Genomic DNA, 22,090 nt, shown 5'->3' on the forward strand with positions numbered 1-22,090 from the left:
TGCGAATAATGCGGTATACGAGCGTTTCGCAATATGAGCGATTAAAAAAAAAAAAAAATGTTTTTAACCACTTCAGCCCCGGAAGGATTTGCCCCCTTAATGACGGGGCCATTTTTTGCGGTATGGCACTGCGTCGCTTTAACACGTCGCTTTTGACAATTGCGCGGTCGTGTGACGTTGTACCCATACAAATTTTATGTCCTTTTTTTACCCACAAATAGAGCTTTCTTTTGGTGGTATTTTATCACCTCTGCGTTTTTTTTTTTTTTTTTTTTTTTTTTAATTTTTTGCGCTATAAACAAAACAAACAGCGACAATTTTGAAAACAAAAACTATAATTTAAAAAAAATACATTTCTTTATCACTTTAGACCGATACGTATTCTACATATTTTTGGTTAAAAAAAAAAAAAAAAATCGCAATAAGCCTATATTGATTGGTTTGCGGTGCGATTCCTTCCTGTCCGAATCGCATGCGGTTTACCGCTCCTGTGTGAATCCGGGCTGGAATCACTATGACAAGCCTTGGTTCACACATGCGATCCGGACAGGAATCACATGCGATTCTTTGCAATTAGTTTTGAGCCGATTCATCTTGTAGGGGCTCAAATCGCACCGCAGAGGTATCGGTTTCAGATGTCGAGGAACTCGCACAAACGCTCGCTATCGGTGCAGCCCTAAGCTTTCATTTATTTTTTCTCCGCACATCTCCTCCTCCTCGGCTTTCTTTTATGGTGAGGTGTGTTTATTTTGGAATGGGGGGTGGGGTCTGGTGGAGGGGGGGGGGGGGGGGGAGGGTTTGATTGCTTGGAACATTACTGGCCGAACGTTTGTTCCAGGCCAACGAATCACAAAATAATGAGATGAGGATGAGGGTGCCAGGCCTGGGCCTGGGGGTGGCGATCGCTCCCTTCTAATTCCCATCTACATTCTTTCTTCCCCTCTGTGCTGACGATTGATTTCTCGATCACATTGTAGACGTGGTGGATCCGGAGTCTGGAATGTATGAGGGTAAAAAAAAGACCAAAGATTGATCCCCCCCCCCCCCAGTGTTGTGTGTTGTATTGTACGATATGGGGGGGGGGGGGGGGGGGGAAGGGAAGCATGAGCCTGGAGCAACCAATCAGGAGGCGGCTTTTATTCTTTAATTTGCACTTTTAAACCTGAGGACTTATCTCTGAAAAGTGGAGAAAAATGGATCCTTCAAAGAAAACCAGTAACTTTTTTTTTATTTTTTTGTAAAAATTAAAGAATTTGGTCGCTGTAGGGGAAAAAAAAATCCCCCTATTAAAGTATAACCATGGGCAAAACCCCAGTCAGTTTAACAAGGAGATTTCACATCACTTCCTGTCCTGTTTGGGGGGATTTTGGCTTCACTTCCTGTCCCGTTGGGGGGGGGGGGGGTCTTCACTTCCTGTCCCCTGGGGGGGGGGGGGTGCTTCACTTCCTATCCCGCTTGGGGGGGATTTTGGCTTCACTTCCTGTCCCGTTGTTGGGGAGACTTTTCCTTCACTTCCTGTCCCGTTGTTGGGGAGACTTTTCCTTCACTTCCTGTCCCGTTGTTGGGGAGACTTTTCCTTCACTTCCTGTCCCGCTGTTGGGGAGACTTCACTTCCTGTCCCGCTGTTGGGGAGACTTCACTTCCTGTCCCGCTGTTGGGGAGACTTCACTTCCTGTCCCGCTGTTGGGGAGACTTCACTTCCTGTCCCGCTGTTGGGGAGACTTCACTTCCTGTCCCGCTGTTGGGGAGACTTCACTTCCTGTCCCGCTGTTGGGGAGACTTCACTTCCTGTCCCGCTGTTGGGGAGACTTCACTTCCTGTCCCGCTGTTGGGGAGACTTCACTTCCTGTCCCGCTGTTGGGGAGACTTCACTTCCTGTCCCGCTGTTGGGGAGACTTCACTTCCTGTCCCGCTGTTGGGGAGACTTCACTTCCTGTCCCGCTGTTGGGGAGACTTCACTTCCTGTCCCGCTGTTGGGGAGACTTCACTTCCTGTCCCGCTGTTGGGGAGACTTTACTTCCTGTCCCGCTGTTGGGGAGACTTTACTTCCTGTCCCGCTGTTGGGGAGACTTCACTTCCTGTCCCATAGATAAAACAGGATGTGAGAGGAAATCCTTGCAAATGAAGGGAATTCCTCTGGGACTAGCAGAACTAGCCCCCCCCCCCCGATTTCACCTCTATATATTACTCAAAATTTGTGTTTCTTTTACTTTCACTGATGATGGTAAACAGGAGAAATAGAGAGGGGGGGGGATTCCCCTATTGGGGACAGCGATTAAAAACAGAGCCTCTAATCCCTCTCAATCCAAAATTAAGAAAAATAAAATAAAAATAAATTTACACTTCGAAAATATACTTTAAGGGTTTATAAATCCTCATTTGGTTGCCGTGGACAACAACATCATTTATTTTTTTTTTTGCTCCATTTTTTTTTTTTTTTAGGTTCTTTCACACAGGCGGCAGATTATTACCGCCCCTCTGAAAAGTGATCTGTGGTGGACCGCTTTTTCGGAGGTGGTTTAGACGGTTCATAGGCCGCCTTTTTTTTGTGGATTTTACATTCAACTACCGCGCCGGAAACCACCATAGCTGCGGGGCGGTACTGTTGACTTAAATGGGGGTGTGGGCGGTGCTCAACCTCGAGTGGGCGGAGCTCTCACTCAATTGGTCGGACTTGAAATGTTGGCACTCCGCGGCCATTGCAATGTATGCTCCGCCCCCTCCAAGCCTGTCGCGCTCATTTGCCGGTGGGCGGTAAGCTGGCTGCCTGTTTGTCTGCCGCCTGTGTGAAGCGAACGTTTGTGATCGGGTCTCGGGATGTCCTCTTTGTTTTATTTGCTGCTTTGTAGACTTCGTGTTTCTTTGTTATATTATAGCGGCGGTGGTGACGGCGCGGTCCGCTGTGGGCGTGACTCTGGGAACGCGTTTCCTGTAGCCACCCTCACAAATAGGAGGGAAGAGTTGACTTAAGTGCATCAGTCAGCGGATTGCGGTGAAGGGGCTTCATAACGCCGTCACCTATAATCACCGCCTGCGTGTTCCTGTGGTTAGGCGTGAGAGCTTTTCATTTAGAGGGTTGGTTCACCTTTGCTGATAACCGCCTATGCCTGTAGGGGGCGCCTGTAGATTAAAAAAAAAAAAAAAACTGTGCAGATTTTACTAAATTTATGCACCTCCTGAAGCCTGGCTGAAAAACTCCCAGAGATGGGAGTCCTGCCTTGTTGCTAGGACATCGCTAAGACGCTCCCAGCTGCTACTTCCCACCCCCTGCTATCAGAGGAGCGAGCTCTCCAACCCACGCACACGCGTGGTCCACTATCTCCTTTGTTGCAGCATCACTGGCCTCAAAGCTACTGCAACAGAGAGGGAGAGAGCGGCGCATGCGAGGGGGGGAGGGGATTCATATTGGCTGGGAATGTCTTAGCAACGAGTTAGGACAGGATGATGCCACCTCTTGAAGCCTGGGCGAAAAACTTCCAGAGGTATGTAAATGGCCTACACCTATAGCAAGGGCTTTATTTTAACTCCTAGATATGGACAGCAGAGGGCGCATCTAAGTGTAGGGGTTATTAAAAACACATTTAAGTATACAAGTGGCTCAGCTGTAGTTCCAAGACACTTTAGTGCATCACCTCCTGAGAAACTGAAGATGCTCTACATCCGGGGTCTCCAAACTTAATGAGCAAAGGGCCATTTTACTGTCCTGGAGAGTTTAGGGGGGCGGAATGTGGCCATTGGGAGTAGAAAAGGTCCCGTCATTAGTGGGGGGGAAAAAATATAATGCCCCAAAGCTTGTTTCAATGGGAGGAATTGCAACCCCATCATTGGTGTTGTTGGGAAGAATTGCGCCCCATCATTGGTGTCATTGGGGCCCCATTGTTGGTGTCAGTGGGAGGAATTGTGCCCCATCACTGGTGTCATTGGGGCCCCATTGTTGGGTGTCAGTTCAGTGGGAGGAATTTCACCCCATCATTGGTGTAAGTAGGTGGCATTGCACCCCATTGTTGGGTGTCAGTAGGAAAGCACCCCATCATTGGTGCCATTGGGAAGAATTGTGCCCCATCATTGGTGTCCTTGGGGCCCCATTGTTGGGTGTCAGTGGGAGGAATTTCACCCCATCATTGGTGTAAGTAGGTGGCATTGCACCCTATTGTTGGTGTCAGTGGGAGGAATTGCACCCCATCTTTGGGAGCCATTGAGCCCCCTTCATTGGTGTCAGTGGGGGGAATTATGCCCCATTGTTGGTGTCAGTGGATAGAATGGTGCCCCAAGGACCAGATAAAGGCAGGGAAAGGGCTGCAGTCTGGAGACCGCTGGTCTAAATGAATGTTCTTAATAACCACTACGCTCAGATGCGCCCTCTGCTGTCCATATCTGTTGCTCTATATCAGGGGGTCTCAAACTGGCGGCCCTCCAGCTATTGCAAAACTACAAGTCCCATGAGGCATTGCAAGGCTGACAGGTACCAGCATGACTCCCTCAGGCAGAGGGATGATGGGACTTGTAGTTTGGAGACCCCTGGATCTAGAGAATCTTCAGTGTCTCAGGAGATGCTGCACTGACATTGGAACTACACCTGAGCCAGTCCATAATCTTCCACAGCCGCTCTCTTTATGACCCCGCCCCCCTACACCCCCTGTGCTATGATCTCCACTCCTTTACCATTGGTCAGAGCTGCACAGTTTGTTTTATGTAAAGGGCCGGTCACCTGCACAGGCAGTTTTTTTTGGTAAAAGTGAATAAAGTGAGACGGATTATCCGCGGAGCGTCTCAGGTTCATCTTTTGCTGCTATCCTTTAATTTCTGAACCTGAGGGAACACAGGCCAGGGAGGTTGTACGTCCCACTCGGCGGCACTGTGAAAAGCCTGCTGAATCTGGCAGCAATGTATTGTATAAAACACATTGAAGGTACAATAAACGTCTCTGACTTTAGCACAGCTGTGTGTTTTCCTGGATAGTATTAGCGTGTCGCTTTGTGTTGCCGGGCGTCCCCTCATCACACGACCTGTACGGCCGGGCGTCCCCTCATCACACGACCTGTACGGCCGGGCGTCCCCTCATCACACGACCTGTACGGCCGGGCGTCCCCTCATCACACGACCTGTACGGCCGGGCGTCCCCTCATCACACGACCTGTACGGCCGGGCGTCCCTCATCACACGACCTGTACCGGCCGGGCGTCACATGACAGGTGCGCTTCGCTCTTCCTGTAGACAATCAAATGTCAGATACGCGTTTCATCACTTCTCATGGAAACCGCAATTCCATTGGTTAGCGGGTGAGATCGGGGGCCAATCCATCCGACTCAATAAAATCACCTTTCCAACCATCCAGTCTTTGTGTTTATTTCTGTTATCTGTAAAGGTTAAAATTCTACTGGGGGGGGGGGGGTTAGAACCTCTGTCAGGTGATTATTGGTGTGTTTGTGACCCAGTTGGGAGATTTCGGTCACTTCCTGTCCGGGTGACACCAAACCACACCCAGGCCAAGACAGAAAGGGGAGGCGGGACCTCGGAGGATCCAGAGCAGCAAAAGAAAAAAATGGGTCTGCTTTCTATTGGAAATGATCATATTGGTGTCTATGGGAGGAGAGGAGACCCACCACAAAGAGGATACAGCAACAGAAAGGCCACCAGAGGTTCTAACCCTTCTCTGGCTAAAACTGCTTTTTTATTTTATTTTTTTGCCAGTCAGGTTTTTAGAATCCATTTTCTATGATCAGAACGGATTTCCCGCCACGTCTGTATTCATCATTCTGATTGGATTTTCTCTACATTCTGCTCCTGTAAATATTAGTGCATAAAATGACTTTAAATAAAATTATATTGTTAAAAATATATCTGTACAAAGCGGCTGAATTATTCCCCCATTTTATCTTCACATTCTGAATGTCTGATGAGGTTCTGTTGTTTCCCAAATCGAAGGTTTTTGTGTAATGTGGAGGTAGGTGACCCTGGAGAGGGAGATCTACCTGAAGTGTGGAGGAGGTCAGAGGTAGATGACCTACTAACACCGGCCAATCACAAGTAAGGAAGGTTTGAAGAGTTCTGGGGTCAGTAGTGCAGGGGCAGTAGCATGTAACACACAGTTCAGGGGTCGGTAGTATGTGACGCAGAGTTCGGGGGTCGGTAGTATGTGACGCAGAGTTCGGGGGTCGGTAGTATGTGACGCAGAGTTCGGGGGTCGGTAGTATGTGACGCAGAGTTCGGGGGTCAGTAGTATGTGACGCAGAGTTCGGGGGTCGGTAGTATGTGACGCAGAGTTCGGGGGTCGGTAGTATGTGACGCAGAGTTCGGGGGTCGGTAGTATGTGACGCAGAGTTCGGGGGTCGGTAGTATGTGACGCAGAGTTCGGGGGGCAGTAGTGCAGAGGGTAGTGGTATGTGACGCAGAGTTCGGGGGTCGGTAGTATGTGACGCAGAGTTCGGGGGTCGGTAGTATGTGACGCAGAGTTCGGGGGTCGGTAGTATGTGACGCAGAGTTCGGGGGTCGGTAGTATGTGACGCAGAGTTCGGGGGTCGGTAGTATGTGACGCAGAGTTCGGGGTCGGTAGTATGTGACGCAGAGTTCGGGGGGCAGTAGTGCAGAGGGTAGTGGTATGTGACCGCAGAGTTCGGGGGTCGGTAGTATGTGACGCAGAGTTCGGGGGTCGGTAGTATGTGACGCAGAGTTCGGGGGTCGGTAGTATGTGACGCAGAGTTCGGGGGGCAGTAGTGCAGAGGGTAGTGGTATGTGACGCAGAGTTCGGGAGTCAATAGCAAGTAGTGCAGGGGGCAGTGGTATGTGACGCAGAGTTCGGGAGTCAGTCGGGGGTCAATAGCAAGTAGTGCAGGGGGCAGTAGCATGTGACTCGTAGGTCAGTGTAATGCAGAGCTCAGCGGTAACTGAGGGTTCTGTGCTGGGACCAATCCTATTTAATTTGTTCATAAACGATCTGGAGGATGGGATAAACAGTTCAATCTCTGTATTTGCAGAGGATACTAAGCTAAGCAGGGCAATAACTTCTCCGCAGGATGTGGAAATCTTGCAAAAAGATCTGAACAAATGAATGGGGGAGGGGCAACTACATGGCAAATGAGGTTCAATGTAGAAAAATGTAAAATAATGTATTTGGGTGGTAAAAATCTGAATGCAATCTATACACTGGGGGGAGAACCTCTGGGGGGATCTAGGATGGAAAAGGACCTGGGGGTCCTAGTAGATGATAGGCTCAGCAATGGCATGCAATATTGGCATTAAAAAGGGCATTAAAGTGGAGTTCCACCCAAGAATGGAACTTCCGCTTTAAGTGTAGGTGACCCTGACATTCCACATTTGGCATGTCATTTTTTTTTGGGGGGGGGGAGTGGATACCCTCTTTTTAGAGGCACCCAGCTCCCACTTCCTCCCGGGGCTCGGCGGTGCCAGAAGGAAGATCACCCCCCCCCCCTCCAATCTTCTGGGACATGTCACAGGTCCCAGAATTGCCCAGCCATTCACAGCGCGGTTCACGCCCAGCCGTGAAGCCACAGCCAGGCACCCACAGTAAGAATTCTGGCGCCGCGGAGAGGAGCGAGGCTTCGTACGCCCTCCTCGCTGTACCGTGGAACAGTGTCTGATTATTAAATGTCAGCAGCTACACTTTTTGTAGCTTCTGACTTTTAATTTTTTCTTTTTCAGCGGAACTCCACTTTAACTCCAGAGATAAAACGATAATTCTCCTGCTCTACAGGACTCTGGTCCGGCCGCACCTGGAGTATGCTGTCCAGTTCTGGGCACCAGTCCTCAGGAAGGATGTACTGGAAATGGAGCGAGTACAAAGAAGGGCAACAAAGCTAATAAAGGGTCTGGAGGATATTAGTTATGAGGAAAGGTTGCGAGCACTGAACTTATTCTCTCTGGAGAAGAGACTCTTGAGAGGGGATATGATTTCAATTTACAAATACCGGACTGGTGACCCCACAATAGGGAGAAAACTTTTTTGCGGAAGGGAGTTTAACAAGAAACGTGGCCACAATTAGAAGAAAAGAGGTTTAACCTTAAACTACGTAGAGGGTTCTTTACTGTAAGAGCGGCAAGGATGTGGAATTCCCTTCCACAGGCGGTGGTCTCAGCGGGGAGCATCGATAGTTTCAAGAAACTATTAAATAAGAACCTGAACGACCGCAACATACAGGGATATACAATGTAATACTGACATATAATCACACACATAGGTTGGACTTGTGTCTTTTTTCAACCTCACCTACTATGTAACTCTTATGTAAAGCGGGGTTCAGGGGTCAGTAACAAGTTACCCAGAGGGCAGTGGTCAGTAGCATTGCAGAGTTCACAGGGCAGTAGTAGATTACACAGGAGGTAAGTAACTCAGGGGTCAGTAGTAGGTTATGCAGAGGTCAGTAGTATATATATGTAACAGTGCAGAGGTCAGGAGTATATATATATATATGTAACAGTGCAGAGGTTAGTAGTATGTGTGTGTATATATATATATATATATATATATATGTAACAGTGCAGAGGTCAGTAGAATGTAACGCAGAGGTTAGGAGTATTTTTAGGCCCCCCCCCCCCATGTAAATTCACTCCCGGGACCTCAGACGTAGTGATGCCCGGTAGAGTAAGCTCTCCCCTCAGACAAGCCGGGACCTATAAAAGCTCATTATAAAACACACACAAATATTATTAGAAGGGATACGGCTTCATTTTATTTATTTTTAAGAAGAGTTTTAATAAAACTTTTTAGAATCAGGAGATTCCTCTGTACAGGACGGCAGACATTGTTTAGAATAAAAAATAAAAGTGAATTTTTTCAAACCAACTTTATTTAAAGGAAAAACAGGAGCCAATCACAGAGGAGATATTCGCGGGGCTGAATTCGGTTATTCGGCGGCTCGGAGACAACATGAAGAAGGAAAATGAGCTCTTCATCCATGAAAAATTCTGTCACTGGATTCCTGAATTCTGTCTGGCCAAGTCATCTCAAGAAACAGATACAAGTCGTCCCTCGACAACGGTTACTACCGGGCAACGGACACGACTTTCCTCTCCCTGGCTTGTGATTGGAGTTTTTTTTTAGAGACAAGTTGCTGTATTTTACTACTTCCCATAATAAAGGCCCCATTCACACTCTTTGGATGGAAGTGACTTGTCCCCTCTGCAAAGTCTGACCCTCTGTTCCATGTAAAACATTCAGGTTGCGACTTTCATGTAACTTTGGGGGAGGGGGTTAACATTGAAGTCTATGGCCCTCAAGTTGCATGAAAGTCGGACCAAAGTAGTAGCATGAACGTCTTTGGTGTTGCTGCGACTAAAGCCTCGTACACACGATCGTATTTTCGGACGACTGAACGTCCGTTTTTTTTTTGTGGCATGCTGGTGGCACGAGGAAAGTGAAGAGGTCGCCATATGAAAATGTTCGTATGACAGGAAGTGACGTTGTGTGTTGAATCGTTTTGTATTCTTTTGTTTCTGAGCATGCGTAGTCTTGCGCTTACGATTTTTTTCGTACTAAAACCGTACTATGAAATGGATTTAGACGTCGAGTTCACATCCGACAAAAATGTTATAGTCCGCACATCCAGGTTTTGTCTGACGGAAAAAACCCCAAAATCGGCTGTCGAAAGCACCGTACTAACGATCCGAAAATTGGCAGATCGTTCGTCATACGGATTTTCCCGTCCGATTTTCATATCGTGTGTACGAAGGTTTTTTTAGTCGCACATAAATGGATGGTTATCATTGGGAAAACACGGGGTAAGACTTGCGATGCGACTTTGATGTCCAACGTCTCCTGATAAATCGCACAAGTGTGAATGGGGGTGAAAAGAGCATTTGTCAGGGGAGGAGCCTGAAGAACATTTGTTTTTTTTTTTGTTGCTCAATTCGCACCAAATGTGCATGCGGATAAGGGTGGATGAAAAGTGACGCACACGTGTGGGAGGTCAGGGGGGTTGATAGGACAGTAACTGACGGATGTTGGATGACCTCTGACCCCCAACACTGAACCCAAAGTGTCAGGCCAAGTCACAGGAAGGCCCCTTTCACACTTGTGACCCGAAAGTCGCACGACTGACACGACTTGAAGCAATTCTTGTGTAATCTTGAGGTCTATGGATCTCAAGTCGCATCAAAGTCGGACCAAAGTAGTACAGGGACTACTTTGAAGTCGCGCAGATATGATTGGTACTCATTGGAAATCATGGGGTGCGACTTGTTATGTGACTTTGCAGTCTCAAGTCGCACTTGTGTGAAAGGGGCCGGAAGAGGAGGAGGAGCTCATAAGACCAGTTGCGAGAGACATCTTGCACTTGTTTCATAAGATGACTGTAGATGGGGTCATTGTGAACCCCATTATGTGTTTAGCCCCTTCCAGGAGGAGAGATTCTGCTTCAGCCTGTAATAATCTTTGCTGATCAGCAGAACGTCATCACTGAGCAGGTCCAACGTTCGGTTGTCAAACTTCAATTCTGGAGGCTTTTCATGCTGATCTTCTGTGCAAGTCGTCACTTCGCTCCTAGAATGAAAGTGTCAGGAATTAGATAAAGCAGGGCTCCGAATTTCAAGTCCTGAGCTACTAGCCAGGTCTCAAGGGTTACTCGCCACCAGTTGCCCCACCTAACCCCGCCCCTAAACACGCCCTCATAAATTAGCTCATGAAATGACACTTAAATGTTTTATGCAGAATTAAGTTCTAAAAATAAATATTAACAACAACTTTTTCAGTGCCCCTCAGTGCAGCCTCACCTGTGTCCATCAATGCCACTTCACCTGTGCCCATCAATGCAGCCCGTGCCCAACAATGCAGCCCGTGCCCAACAATGCAGCCCGTGTCCATCAATGCAGTCTGTGCCCATCAATGCAGCCTGTGCCCAACAATGCAGCCTGTAACAAAACAATGCAGCCTGTGCCCATCAATGCAGCCTGTGCCCAACAATGCAGCCTGTGCCCAACAATGCAGCCTGTGCCCATCAACGCAGCCTGTGCCCATCAACGCAGCCTGTGCCCAACAACGCAGCCTGTGCCTATCAACGCAGCCTGTGCCCAACAACGCAGCCTGTGCCCATCAACGCAGCCTGTGCCCATCAACGCAGCCTGTGCCCATCAACGCAGCCTGTGCCCATCAACGCAGCCTGTGCCCAACAATGCAGCCTGTAACAAAACAATGCAGCCTGTGCCCATCAATGCAGCCTGTGCCCAACAATGCAGCCTGTGCCCATAAATGCAGCCTGTGCCCATCAATGCAGCCTGTGCCCATCAATGCAGCCTGTGCCCATCAATGCAGCCTGTGCCCAACAATGCAGCCTGTAACAAAACAATGCAGCCTGTGCCCAACAATGCAGCCTGTGACAAAACAATGCAGCCTGTGCCCATCAATGCAGCCTGTGCCTATCAATGCAGCCTGTGCCCAACAATGCAGCCTGCGCCCATCAACGCAGCCTGTGCCCAAACAATGCAGCCTGTGACAAAATAATGCATTCTGTGCTCATCAATGCAGCCTGTGACAAAACAATGCAGCCTGTGCCCAACAATGCAGCCTGTGCCCAACAATGCAGCCTGTGCCCAAACAATGCAGCCTGTGCCAATCAATGCAGCCTGTGCCCATAAATGCAGCCTGTGCCCATCAATGCAGCCTGTGCCCATCAATGCAGCCTGTGACAAAACAATGCAGCCTGTGCCCAACAATGCAGCCTGTGCCCAACAATGCAGCCTGTGCCCAACAATGCAGCCTGTGCCCAAACAATGCAGCCTGTGCCAATCAATGCAGCCTACCTGTGCAGGGGAAGAGAGGAGAGGATTGCCGGCCCCATCAGCAGAGCGCCGAGGAACATCACTGCAACAACTTTAGTTTCAATTGCTGCGTGTTCCCCGCGCTCGCCGTCACTTGCAGCCCCGCCTCCTGGCTTGGGGACTTTGATACACGTCACACGTCCCGGGATTGGATGGGTAATCTGTCTATCAAAGTCCCCGGGCCAGGAGGCGGGGCTGTGTGTGACGGCAAGTAGTGGAGACACTCGGCAATAGAAATGAAAGCTGCTACAGTGATGTTCTGCACTCTGATGATCCGGCTGTCTCTCTCTTCTCTCTTCCTTTGGGCGATCGCTAGGAGAAGAGCTCCCATTCAATCCCACCTGCTGGCGTTGCTTGCCGCCCCCCCCCCCCCCGCCCCCCTTGCTCCCAGGCTGCCCACGCTCGCCAGGCCTCATTTTCCACTTGAGTAGGCATGTGGAAAATCGGAGGCCTGAGATAAGGGGGTCTCCAAACTTTTCAGTACGAGGGACAAATTGTAAATATTTTACAAATTTTGCAGGCCAAAAAGAAATCCCCCATCAGGTCCCCCTTTACATCAGAGTCTCCCCTTGTATTGGGGTTCCCATCAGAGCCCCCCCCCCCCCTTCTTATGTCAGAAGTGGAGACCAGTGCTTTTCAGTCACCCTTTAATATTATGTACAATCCCAATTCACCCCATTCTAAAATGTAAAAAAATAATATTTATAACCCTTTGCAGTGATAACAGCTTCAACTCTTCTGGGAAGGCCGTCCACAAGGTTTAGGAGGGTGTCTATGGGAATGTTTGACCATTCTTCCAGAAGCGCATTTGTGAGGTCAGGCACTGATGTTGGATGAGAAGGCCTGGCTCACAGTCTCCGCTCTAATGCATCCCAAAGGTGTTCTATCGGGTTGAGGTCAGGACTCTTGCTTTGTGCACTGGTCCAAATCATTTGGTGGAGGGGGGATTATGGTGTGGGGGGGAGGGGGGATTATGGTGTGGGGGTTGTTTTTCAGGGGTTGGGCTTGACCCCTTAGTTCCAGTGAAGGGAGCTCTTAAGGCGTCGGCATACCAAGACATTTTGGACAATTTCATGCTCCCAACTTTGTGGGAACAGTTTGGGGACGGCTCCTTCCTGTTCCAACATGACTGCACACCAGTGCACAAAGCAAGGTCCATAAAGACATGAATGAGAGAGTTTGGGGTGGAGGAACGTGACTGGCCTGCACAGAGTCCTGACCTCAACCCGATAGAACACCTTTGGGATGAATTAGAGCGGAGACTGTGAACCAGGCCTTCTCGTCCAACATCAGTGCCTGACCTCACAAATGCTCTTCTGGAAGAATGGTCAAACATTCCCATAGACACACTCCTAAACCTTGTGAATGACCTTCCCCAGAAGAGTTGAAGTTTTTATAGCTGCAAAGGGCGGAGCCAACTCAATATTGAACCCTCCGGACTAAGACTGGGATGCCATTAAAGTTCATGTGTGTGTAAAGGCAGGCGTCCCAATACTTTTGGTAATATAGTGTATGTGTGTATATACACACACACAGTATATGTAAAAGGAATAGTCTATGGATTATCATTCTTTGCTCCTCTATCGCGGTGCGGCTCTCCAGGCTCGTTGATGGACATTTTATCTACATGAAGGGATATGAGGATCTCATTATTTGTGGGAGAGAAGCCAAATACTCAAATATTGAAGTGTGAGCTGCCATGTGTCTCCTCTTATCCGGCTGACACTCGGGGTTGAGATCTTTTAGCGCTTCCATTCCACTCTGCTTTATGAATTGAATAACCATCCGACCTACAAGAGTATTTTAAAATTTCCAATATATAAAAAGAGAAATCGTTACCAATGCCGGAGTTTATCCCATGTCCATATCACCGATTACTAGAAGATTCCTACTGGACATTACTAATGGCCCTCACTGTGCTTCTGACCCCCCACCTGTCCATCAATCTGCCCCCCCCTGTCCAGTAATCTGCTCCCCCCTTCCCTCAATCTGCCCCCCCCCACCCCACTTATCCGTTCACAGTCGGCAGCGTGCTCTGTCATTGGTTCATAGATCACATGCTGTGAATGCATAAAGGCAGAAGTCGATAATCTACACTACCACTCTGATATATCACAAAAGTAACTTTTTTTTTTTTTTTTTCTTTTGCAGAAATTACAAAAGGTTGTCAGCCTGGAGTTCTGCTTTATACACTAAGGGGGTGTATTTATATATATTAAAAAAAAAATGTACACGTTTGTCTGTGCAAAATGCATATAAATTTGTTCTTTATGAATGGAGCAAAATCGAACGTTCTCAGGCTACATTCCCTGCAGATGGAGGAGGAGTGAATGAGGAAATCGTGCATTATAACCAATCATAGGAAATGAGCTCCTCAGCTCCATCTAGTGGCCATTATGCAGTATTTTCCCAGTTCACACATCTGGAGTGCAGAGAATATATGGGGAGAACATTTACACAGAGAGGACTTACATGAAGTTTCAGGGAGTGAACAGCTCATAAATACTCCCTTCCCAAGACAAGTATGAGGTCAGGGGATGTAAAGACTAAATTTAGTTAAAGATAACAAAATAGGCACAGCAGACATTATTTACCATCAGTGTGATGTGTCTCTTGTCTCCTCGTTTAGGTGGGCAACTACATGGCAAATGAGGTTCAATGTAGAAAAATGTAAAATAATGCATTTGGGTGGCAAAAATATGAATGCATTCTATAGACTGGGGGGAGAACCTCTGGGGGGATCTAGGATGGAAAAGGACCTGGGGGTCCTTGTAGATGATAGGCTCAGCAATGCCAAGCTGCTGCTAACAAAGCAAACAGAATATTGGCATTAAAAGGGATCAACTGCAGAGATAAAACGATAATTCTCCCGCTCTACAAGACTCTGGTCCGGCCGCACCTGGAGTATGCTGTCCAGTTCTGGGCACCAGTCCTCAGGAAGGATGTACTGGAAATGGAGCGACTACAAAGAAGGGCAACAAAGCTAATAAAGGGTCTGGAGGATATTAGTTATGAGGAAAGGTTGTGAGCTCTGAACTTATTCTCTCTGGAGAAGAGACGCTTGAGAGGGGATATGATTTCATTATATAAATACCGGACTGGTGACCCCACAATATATAAATACCGGACTGGTGACCCCACAATATATAAATACCGGACTGGTGACCCCACAATATATAAATACCGGACTGGTGACCCCACAATATATAAATACCAGACTGGTGACCCCACAATATATAAATACCGGACTGGTGACCCCACAATAGGGAGAAAACTTTTTCCCAGAAGGGAGTTTAACAAGACTCGTGGCCACTCATTACAATTAGAAGAAAAGAGGTTTAACCTTAAACTACGTAGAGGGTTCTTTACTGTAAGAGCGGCAAGAATGTGGAATTCCCTTCCACAGGCGGTGGTCTCAGCGGGGAGCATTGATAGCTTCAAGAAACTATTAGATAATCACCTGAATGACCGCAACATACAGGGATATGTAATGTAATACTGACATATAATCACACACATAGGTTGGACTTGATGGACTTGTGTCTTCTATTCATAGAGCTTGTTTCATCCATACATAGTTACATATTAGGTGAGGTTGAAAAAAGACAGGAGGCTGATTGAAGGGTCCGTGCCTCCCTCCATTCATAAAATTTGTAGTGGCCACCGGCTTCTATGAATGAAACAAGCTCTATGAATAGAAGACGGGAGGATGATTGAAGGGTCCGCCTCCTCCATTCATAGAATCTGTAGTGCCCGCTGTCTTCTATGAATAGAGAATCTGGGATGAAAGAACGGGCATAGTTGGGCGCTCTGGACTCACACACTGATGAAGAATATATAGATCATTTTTTTATATTACCTGCCATGCAGCTCCATCATTGAGGAATCTTCAGAGGTTTTCTCAGATACATCGTCTTTCAGCTCCTGAGGTTCTTTCAGTCTGTTATATATAATAATAATAATAGAGATATATATATATATATAGTACTGTTGTGTGCAGTGCATCTCCTCACTGTTCCTGATTTACTAACGGAGTGGAGCTTGTTCACTATTCAAGTAGATTTTCACTTAAAGGATATGTAAAGGTTTGTTTAAAAAAACAAAAAAAAACACATCATACTTACCTCCTCTGTGCAGTTGGTTTTGCACAGATTGGCCCCCGATCCTCCTCTTCTGGGGTCCCCCAGCGGCGCTCCTGGCTCCTCCTCTTCTCGAGTGCCCCGTCTGAGAGTCGCTCTCCCTCGGGGCACTCGTGCGGGAGAGTCCTGCTGCTGCGTCCATTGACTCGGCCCCGCGTCATTGGATATGATTGACAGCAGCGGGAGCCAATGGCTGTCTGAGGCCAGTCACTGGGGCTATGGAGGGGTTACATCCACTTTAAGCATTAAGGAACGTTTTCATATCTTTTAGTGTATCAGGTAAAAAAGACCGTCACCATCATCGGCAGGTTGTGCCCAACAAGGAACAAATGAATAGGTTTAAACTCGAAAAAATGTATCAGGATGGAAAGATTTGAATAATTCTTTCTTGGATATCAATAATTAAACCAAAAAAAAACACATCACAAAAGTATAAACATTCCTACCTGGGCTCCAGGCGCTCTTTGACCTTGGCGATGGATCGTACATACGGCGCAATCTGCTTGGCGATCGTGGTCAGGTATCCGTTTTCTTGTTTCAGTTGCTGGAGGTCGTGTAGCTGAGCTGCAGAGAACGAGAGGCCAGACCACGGATGTGGCAATCATTATCGGTGGCAGGATTCTCCCTCCCAGCCCTGCGCCATATTAGGTTACTGTCCCCCGACAGCTGTAGGTGTACAAAGGGGCGAGGGTGATTGTGATGTCATCAACCAAATATGGTCACATGGCTATATTAGGCCAATGATATTGACGTAATACACCAATCAGCCAAATCCTTACGACGGATCACCTAATATTGAGTAGGTCCCCCTTTTGCAGCCAAAACAGCCCTGACCCGTCCAGGAATGGACCCCAATAGACCTCTGAAGGTACGCTGTGGTATCTGGCACCAAGCCGCCTTTAAGTCCTGTAAGTTGGGAGGGTGGGGCCTCCGTGGATCTGACTTGTTTTTCCAGCACATCCCACAGATGTTCAATTTGATTGAGATCTGGAGAATGCGGAGGCCAAGTCAACACCTCAAACTCGTTGTGTTCCTCAAACCATTCTTGGACCATTTTTGCAGTGATAGGGCGCATTCTCCTGCTGAAAGAGGCCACTGCCATCAGGGAATACCATTTCCATGAAGGGGTGCACTTGGTCACCAACAATGTTTAGGTAGGTGGTCCGTGTCACATCCACATGAATGGGAGGAGCCAAGGTTTCCCAACAGAACCTTGCCTAAAGCATCACACTGCCTCTGCTGGCTTGCCTTCTTCCCATACTGCATCCTGATGTCCATCTCTTCCCCAGGTAAGTGACCCACCCGACCATCCACATGAAGAAAACGTGATTCATCAGACCAGGCCACCTTCTTCCATTGCTCCGTGTTCCAGTTCTGATGCACCCGTGCCCATTGTAGGCACTTTTGGCTGTGGACACCAGTTAGCATTGACAACCCTGACCCTCACCCATACACAACAAACTGTGATGCCCATTTTTTCTGCTTTCAACACATCAACTTCAGGGACAACATGTTCACTTGCTGCCTAATATATCCCACCAATTTCCAGATTTAATTGAAGATGAGATAATCAATGTTCTTGACTTAACCTGTCAGTGATCATAAAGTTGTAGCTGATCGGTGTATAGCGAAATGGCTATACTAAGTCAATAACATTGACCTATAATGGCCGTGTGTTATATTAGGCCCTTGGCCCAGCTAACTTCGGGGTTCGGATGACCTTGAATTTGTGCCAAACCCAAGCTCATCGTTATTGGTCTCAAAGACCGGAAGGGGGAAAAAAAGGGGGTTCAATAGTCCTACAGGGTGCTAAGGGGGTTAGCTTTTTTTGGCAAGGCCTCTGTATATACACACACAAGTACAACCCAACTGTGAATACTGCAGGAACACGTCATATTACCTTCATATATTTCCTGCTCGTTTGCCACCCTTTGGTAGGTTTCTTCCCAAATCTAGAATTAAAAACTGAAAAGGTTGTAATACAGATTTCTGAATATAATGAAAATTATTAAAATTCATGAAAACCTAAAAAAGAATCAACAGAAAGACGATTTTGAGGACCCTCTTCACTCTGAAGGCTTTAGATGCCTCTGGTCTTCTGGCCTCTGACAACAATGGTTGCCCTGTGGCTCATAGCTGTGCCCTCGGTTCTGAATTCTTGGCACTCCTATCATCTCTTCCTTTAGTCTGGCCATCACAGAGGCTGCCAATGGATCTGATAAATGAACTCACCTCCTCAAATGCCGTCCTCATCATTTCCACCGAGGAATACTCCGAGGCGATCTGCACGTCCACCTGCAGAGACTTCTGGATGATCTCGCTCATGGTGTCTGTCTTGATGAGGGAATGGTGCTTGGTCAGGTCTCTGTGCAGCTCCTGGACCTGGTCCTTCAGATTCTGGATCTCTGTCTGGATGGTCTGCAGGAGAAGAGAGATGTCCCGTATGATGGCAGCTAAAGGAATGAGTGGCCCCAACAGCAAAATCAAGTCGAACCATTAGAGTAGTAGTCTCCAAACTGCGGCCCTTTGCTTGCTTTTATCTGGCCCTTGGGGCATTATTCCCCTCATTGTTAGCAGAAGTGGGACATAGTTCCTTCCACTCTATTCCTCCCACTGACACCAATGATGGGGCACTATTCCTCCCACTGACACCAATGATGGGGCACTATTCCTCCCACTGACACCAATGATGGGGCACTATTCCTCCCACTGATACCAATGATGGGACACTATTCCTCCCACTGACACCGATGGGGCACTATTCCTCCCATTGACACCAATGATGGGGCACTATTACTCCCACTGATACCAATGATGGGGCACAATTCCTCCCACTGACACCAATGATGGGGTACTATTCCTCCCACTGACACCGATGGGGCACTATTCCTCCCATTGACACCAATGATGGGGCACTATTCCTCCCACTGATACCAATGATGGGACACTATTCCTCCCACTGATACCAATGATGGGGCACTATTACTCCCACTGACACCAATGATGGGGCACTATTCCTCCCACTGATACCAATGATGGGGCACTATTACTCCCACTGACACCAATGATGGGGCACTATTACTCTCACTGATACCAATGATGGGACACTATTCCTCCCACTGATACCAATGATGGGGCACTATTACTCCCACTGACACCAATGATGGGGCACTATTACTCTCACTGATACCAATGATGGGACACTATTCCTCCCACTGATACCGATGATGGGACACTAGTGTTGAGATTACAAAGAAGGTTAGTGTTGGGAATGCAGGGAGGGTAATGTTAGGGTAGCATGGAGAGTTAGTGTTGAGGATACAGAGAAGGATAGTGTTGGGGATACAGAGAAGGATAGTGTTGGGGATACAGAGAAGGATAGTGTTGGGGATACAGAGAAGGATAGTGTTGGGGATACAGAGAAGGATAGTGTTGGGGATGCAGGGAGGGTTAATGTTAGGATTAGTGTTAGGGTCCTTTCACAATGGGGCGGTATGCAGGCGCTATTGCACTAATAATAGCGCCTGCAAACCGGCCCGAAACAGCCGCTTCTTTAATTCCAGTGTGAAAGCCCCGAGGGCTCTCACACTGGAGCGATGTGCTGGCAGGACGGTAAAAAAAGTCCTGCCAGCAGCATCTTCGGAGCGGTGAAGGAGCAGAATGTATACCGCTCCTGCCCATTGAAATCAATGGGACGGCGCGGCTATACCGCCGGCAAAGCGCCTCTGCAGAGGCGCTATGCGGTGGTTTTAACCCTTTCTCGGCCGCTAGCAGGGGGGTAAAACCACCCCCGCTAGCGGCCGCATACCGACGGTAAAGCGCCGCTTACAATAGCGTCGCTTTACCGCCGACAACGCCCCCGCCCCAGTGTGAAAGGACCCTAAGGTGTACAGGGAGGGTTAGTATGACAGTTGCAATAATGATTACGTTTAAAGTTACAGAGTTTAGTGTTAGGATAAGTATAACAGCTACAAGGAATGTTATTGTTAGGTTTATAAGGAGGGTTAGTGTAAGTATGAAGATTACAAGAAGGATTAATATTAGGGTTAAGGGGTTTAGTGTTGGGGTTAGTATCACTGCTACAAAGAGTATAAGTGTCGTGGAGAGTGTTAGGGTCATAGGGAAGGGTTCGTTTTCCAGTTATAGGGGGGCTTAGTTATGGGGTTATAGCGAAGGGTTAATGTTAGGATTGTAGGCAGTGGTGGCTGGTGCAAAATATTTGGGGGGGGGGGGGGGGGTATGGGGCGGTCGCAATCGCTGCAAGCACAGTGGGAGACAGATGGCAGACGAAAAGGCAGGGATCGTTGCAAGCAACCCCCCCCCCACGGGACCTTACCTTAGGAGGCAGGGGAAAGGAGGAGCCGTTGCTTCTCCTCCCGGCTGAACAGGAAGTGTGTTCTGTGACCCGGAGGAGAAACAAGAAGACAATAGCGAATATTAATTCCCTATTGTCACACAACTGGGTGGGCACTGCGCCCCGAGCCCACCCTTTTTTGAAGCCAATTAGAGCCTTAGGCTCTAACCATGTGCTTAAAAAAAAAACAATGAAATCCATGCGTCTGGCGCCCTGCATGTAGATTAGGAGTCGAATGCATGGATTAGGGGGGTTATGGACGGGCCGTCACTGGTTATAGGGAAGGTTAGTGTTCAGGTTATAAGGAAGGTTAGTGTTCAGGTTATAGGGAAGGTTAGTGTTCAGGTTATAGGGAAGGTTAGTGTTCAGGTTATAGGGAAGGTTAGTGTTCGGGTTATAGGGAAGGTTAGTGTTCAGGTTATAGGGAAGGTTAGTGTTCAGGTTATAGGGAAGGTTAGTGTTCAGGTTATAAGGAAGGTTAGTGTTCAGGTTATAGGGAAGGTTAGTGTTCAGGTTATAGGGAAGGTTAGTGTTCAGGTTATAGGGAAGGTTAGTGTTCGGGTTATAGGGAAGGTTAGTGTTCAGGTTATAGGGAAGGTTAGTGTTCAGGTTATAGGGAAGGTTAGTGTTCAGGTTATAGGGAAGGTTAGTGTTCAGGTTATAGGGAAGGTTAGTGTTCAGGTTATAGGGAGGGTTAGTGTTCAGGTTATAGGGAAGGTTAGTGTTCAGGTTATAGGGAGGGTTAGTGTTCAGGTTATAGGGAAGGTTAGTGTTCAGGTTATAGGGAAGGTAAGTGTTCAGGTTATAGGGAAGGTTAGTGTTCAGGTTATAGGGAAGGTTAGTGTTCAGGTTATAGGGAGGGTTAGTGTTCAGGTTATAGGGAAGGTTAGTGTTCAGGTTATAGGGAGGGTTAGTGTTCAGGTTATAGGGAGGGTTAGTGTTCAGGTTATAGGGAAGGTTAGTGTTCAGGTTATAGGGAGGGTTAGTGTTCAGGTTATAGGGAAGGTTAGTGTTCAGGTTATAGGGAAGGTAAGTGTTCAGGTTATAGGGAAGGTTAGTGTTCAGGTTATAGGGAAGGTAAGTGTTCAGGTTATAGGGAAGGTTAGTGTTCAGGTTATAGGGAAGGGTTAGTGTTCAGGTTATAGGGAAGGTTAGTGTTCAGGTTATAGGGAGGGTTAGTGTTCAGGTTATAGGGAAGGTTAGTGTTCAGGTTATAGGGAGGGTTAGTGTTCAGGTTATAGGGAGGGTTAGTGTTCAGGTTATAGGGAGGGTTAGTGTTCAGGTTATAGGGAAGGTTAGTGTTCAGGTTATAGGGAAGGTTAGTGTTCAGGTTATAGGGAGGGTTAGTGTTCAGGTTATAGGGAGGGTTAGTGTTCAGGTTATAGGGAGGGTTAGTGTTCAGGTTATAGGGAAGGTTAGTGTTCAGGTTATAGGGAAGGTTAGTGTTCAGGTTATAGGGAGGGTTAGTGTTCAGGTTATAGGGAGGGTTAGTGTTCAGGTTATAGGGAGGGTTAGTGTTCAGGTTATAGGGAAGGTTAGTGTTCAGGTTATAGGGAGGGTTAGTGTTCAGGTTATAGGGAGGGTTAGTGTTCGGGTTATAGGGAAGGTTAGTGTTGGGGTTATAAGGAAGGTTAGTGTTCAGGTTATAGGGAAGGTTAGTGTTCAGGTTATAGGGAGGGTTAGTGTTCAGGTTATAGGGAAGGTTAGTGTTCAGGTTATAGGGAAGGTTAGTGTTCAGGTTATAGGGAGGGTTAGTGTTCAGGTTATAGGGAGGGTTAGTGTTCAGGTTATAGGGAAGGTTAGTGTTCGGGTTATAGGGAGGGTTAGT

General features: G+C 47.7%; 2 protein-coding genes across 2 annotated transcripts in view; one reads left to right on the plus strand and one right to left on the minus strand.

Annotated features, from left to right (window-relative positions):
• ICMT (isoprenylcysteine carboxyl methyltransferase) overlaps nt 1–9,073 on the plus strand; it is a 28,859-nt gene extending 19,786 nt beyond the window's left edge. The window contains exon 5 of the mRNA XM_073603664.1: nt 8,813–9,073. Within this exon, the coding sequence (XP_073459765.1) occupies nt 8,813–9,058 (246 nt within the window). The 3' untranslated portion in view covers nt 9,059–9,073. The remainder of the gene's footprint in view (nt 1–8,812) is intronic.
• The window catches only part of RNF207 (ring finger protein 207), a 71,737-nt gene continuing 58,328 nt past the window's right edge, over nt 8,682–22,090 (minus strand). Inside the window, exons 14-18 of the mRNA XM_073603663.1 lie at nt 18,141–18,326; nt 17,809–17,860; nt 16,355–16,472; nt 15,629–15,709; nt 8,682–10,495 (exon numbers count right to left, since the gene is read on the minus strand). Coding sequence (XP_073459764.1) covers nt 10,333–10,495; nt 15,629–15,709; nt 16,355–16,472; nt 17,809–17,860; nt 18,141–18,326 — 600 coding nt within the window. The 3' untranslated portion in view covers nt 8,682–10,332. The remainder of the gene's footprint in view (nt 10,496–15,628; nt 15,710–16,354; nt 16,473–17,808; nt 17,861–18,140; nt 18,327–22,090) is intronic.

This window comes from Aquarana catesbeiana, linkage group LG10 (assembly GCF_042186555.1).
Source record: "Aquarana catesbeiana isolate 2022-GZ linkage group LG10, ASM4218655v1, whole genome shotgun sequence".
NCBI lineage: Eukaryota > Metazoa > Chordata > Amphibia > Anura > Ranidae > Aquarana > Aquarana catesbeiana.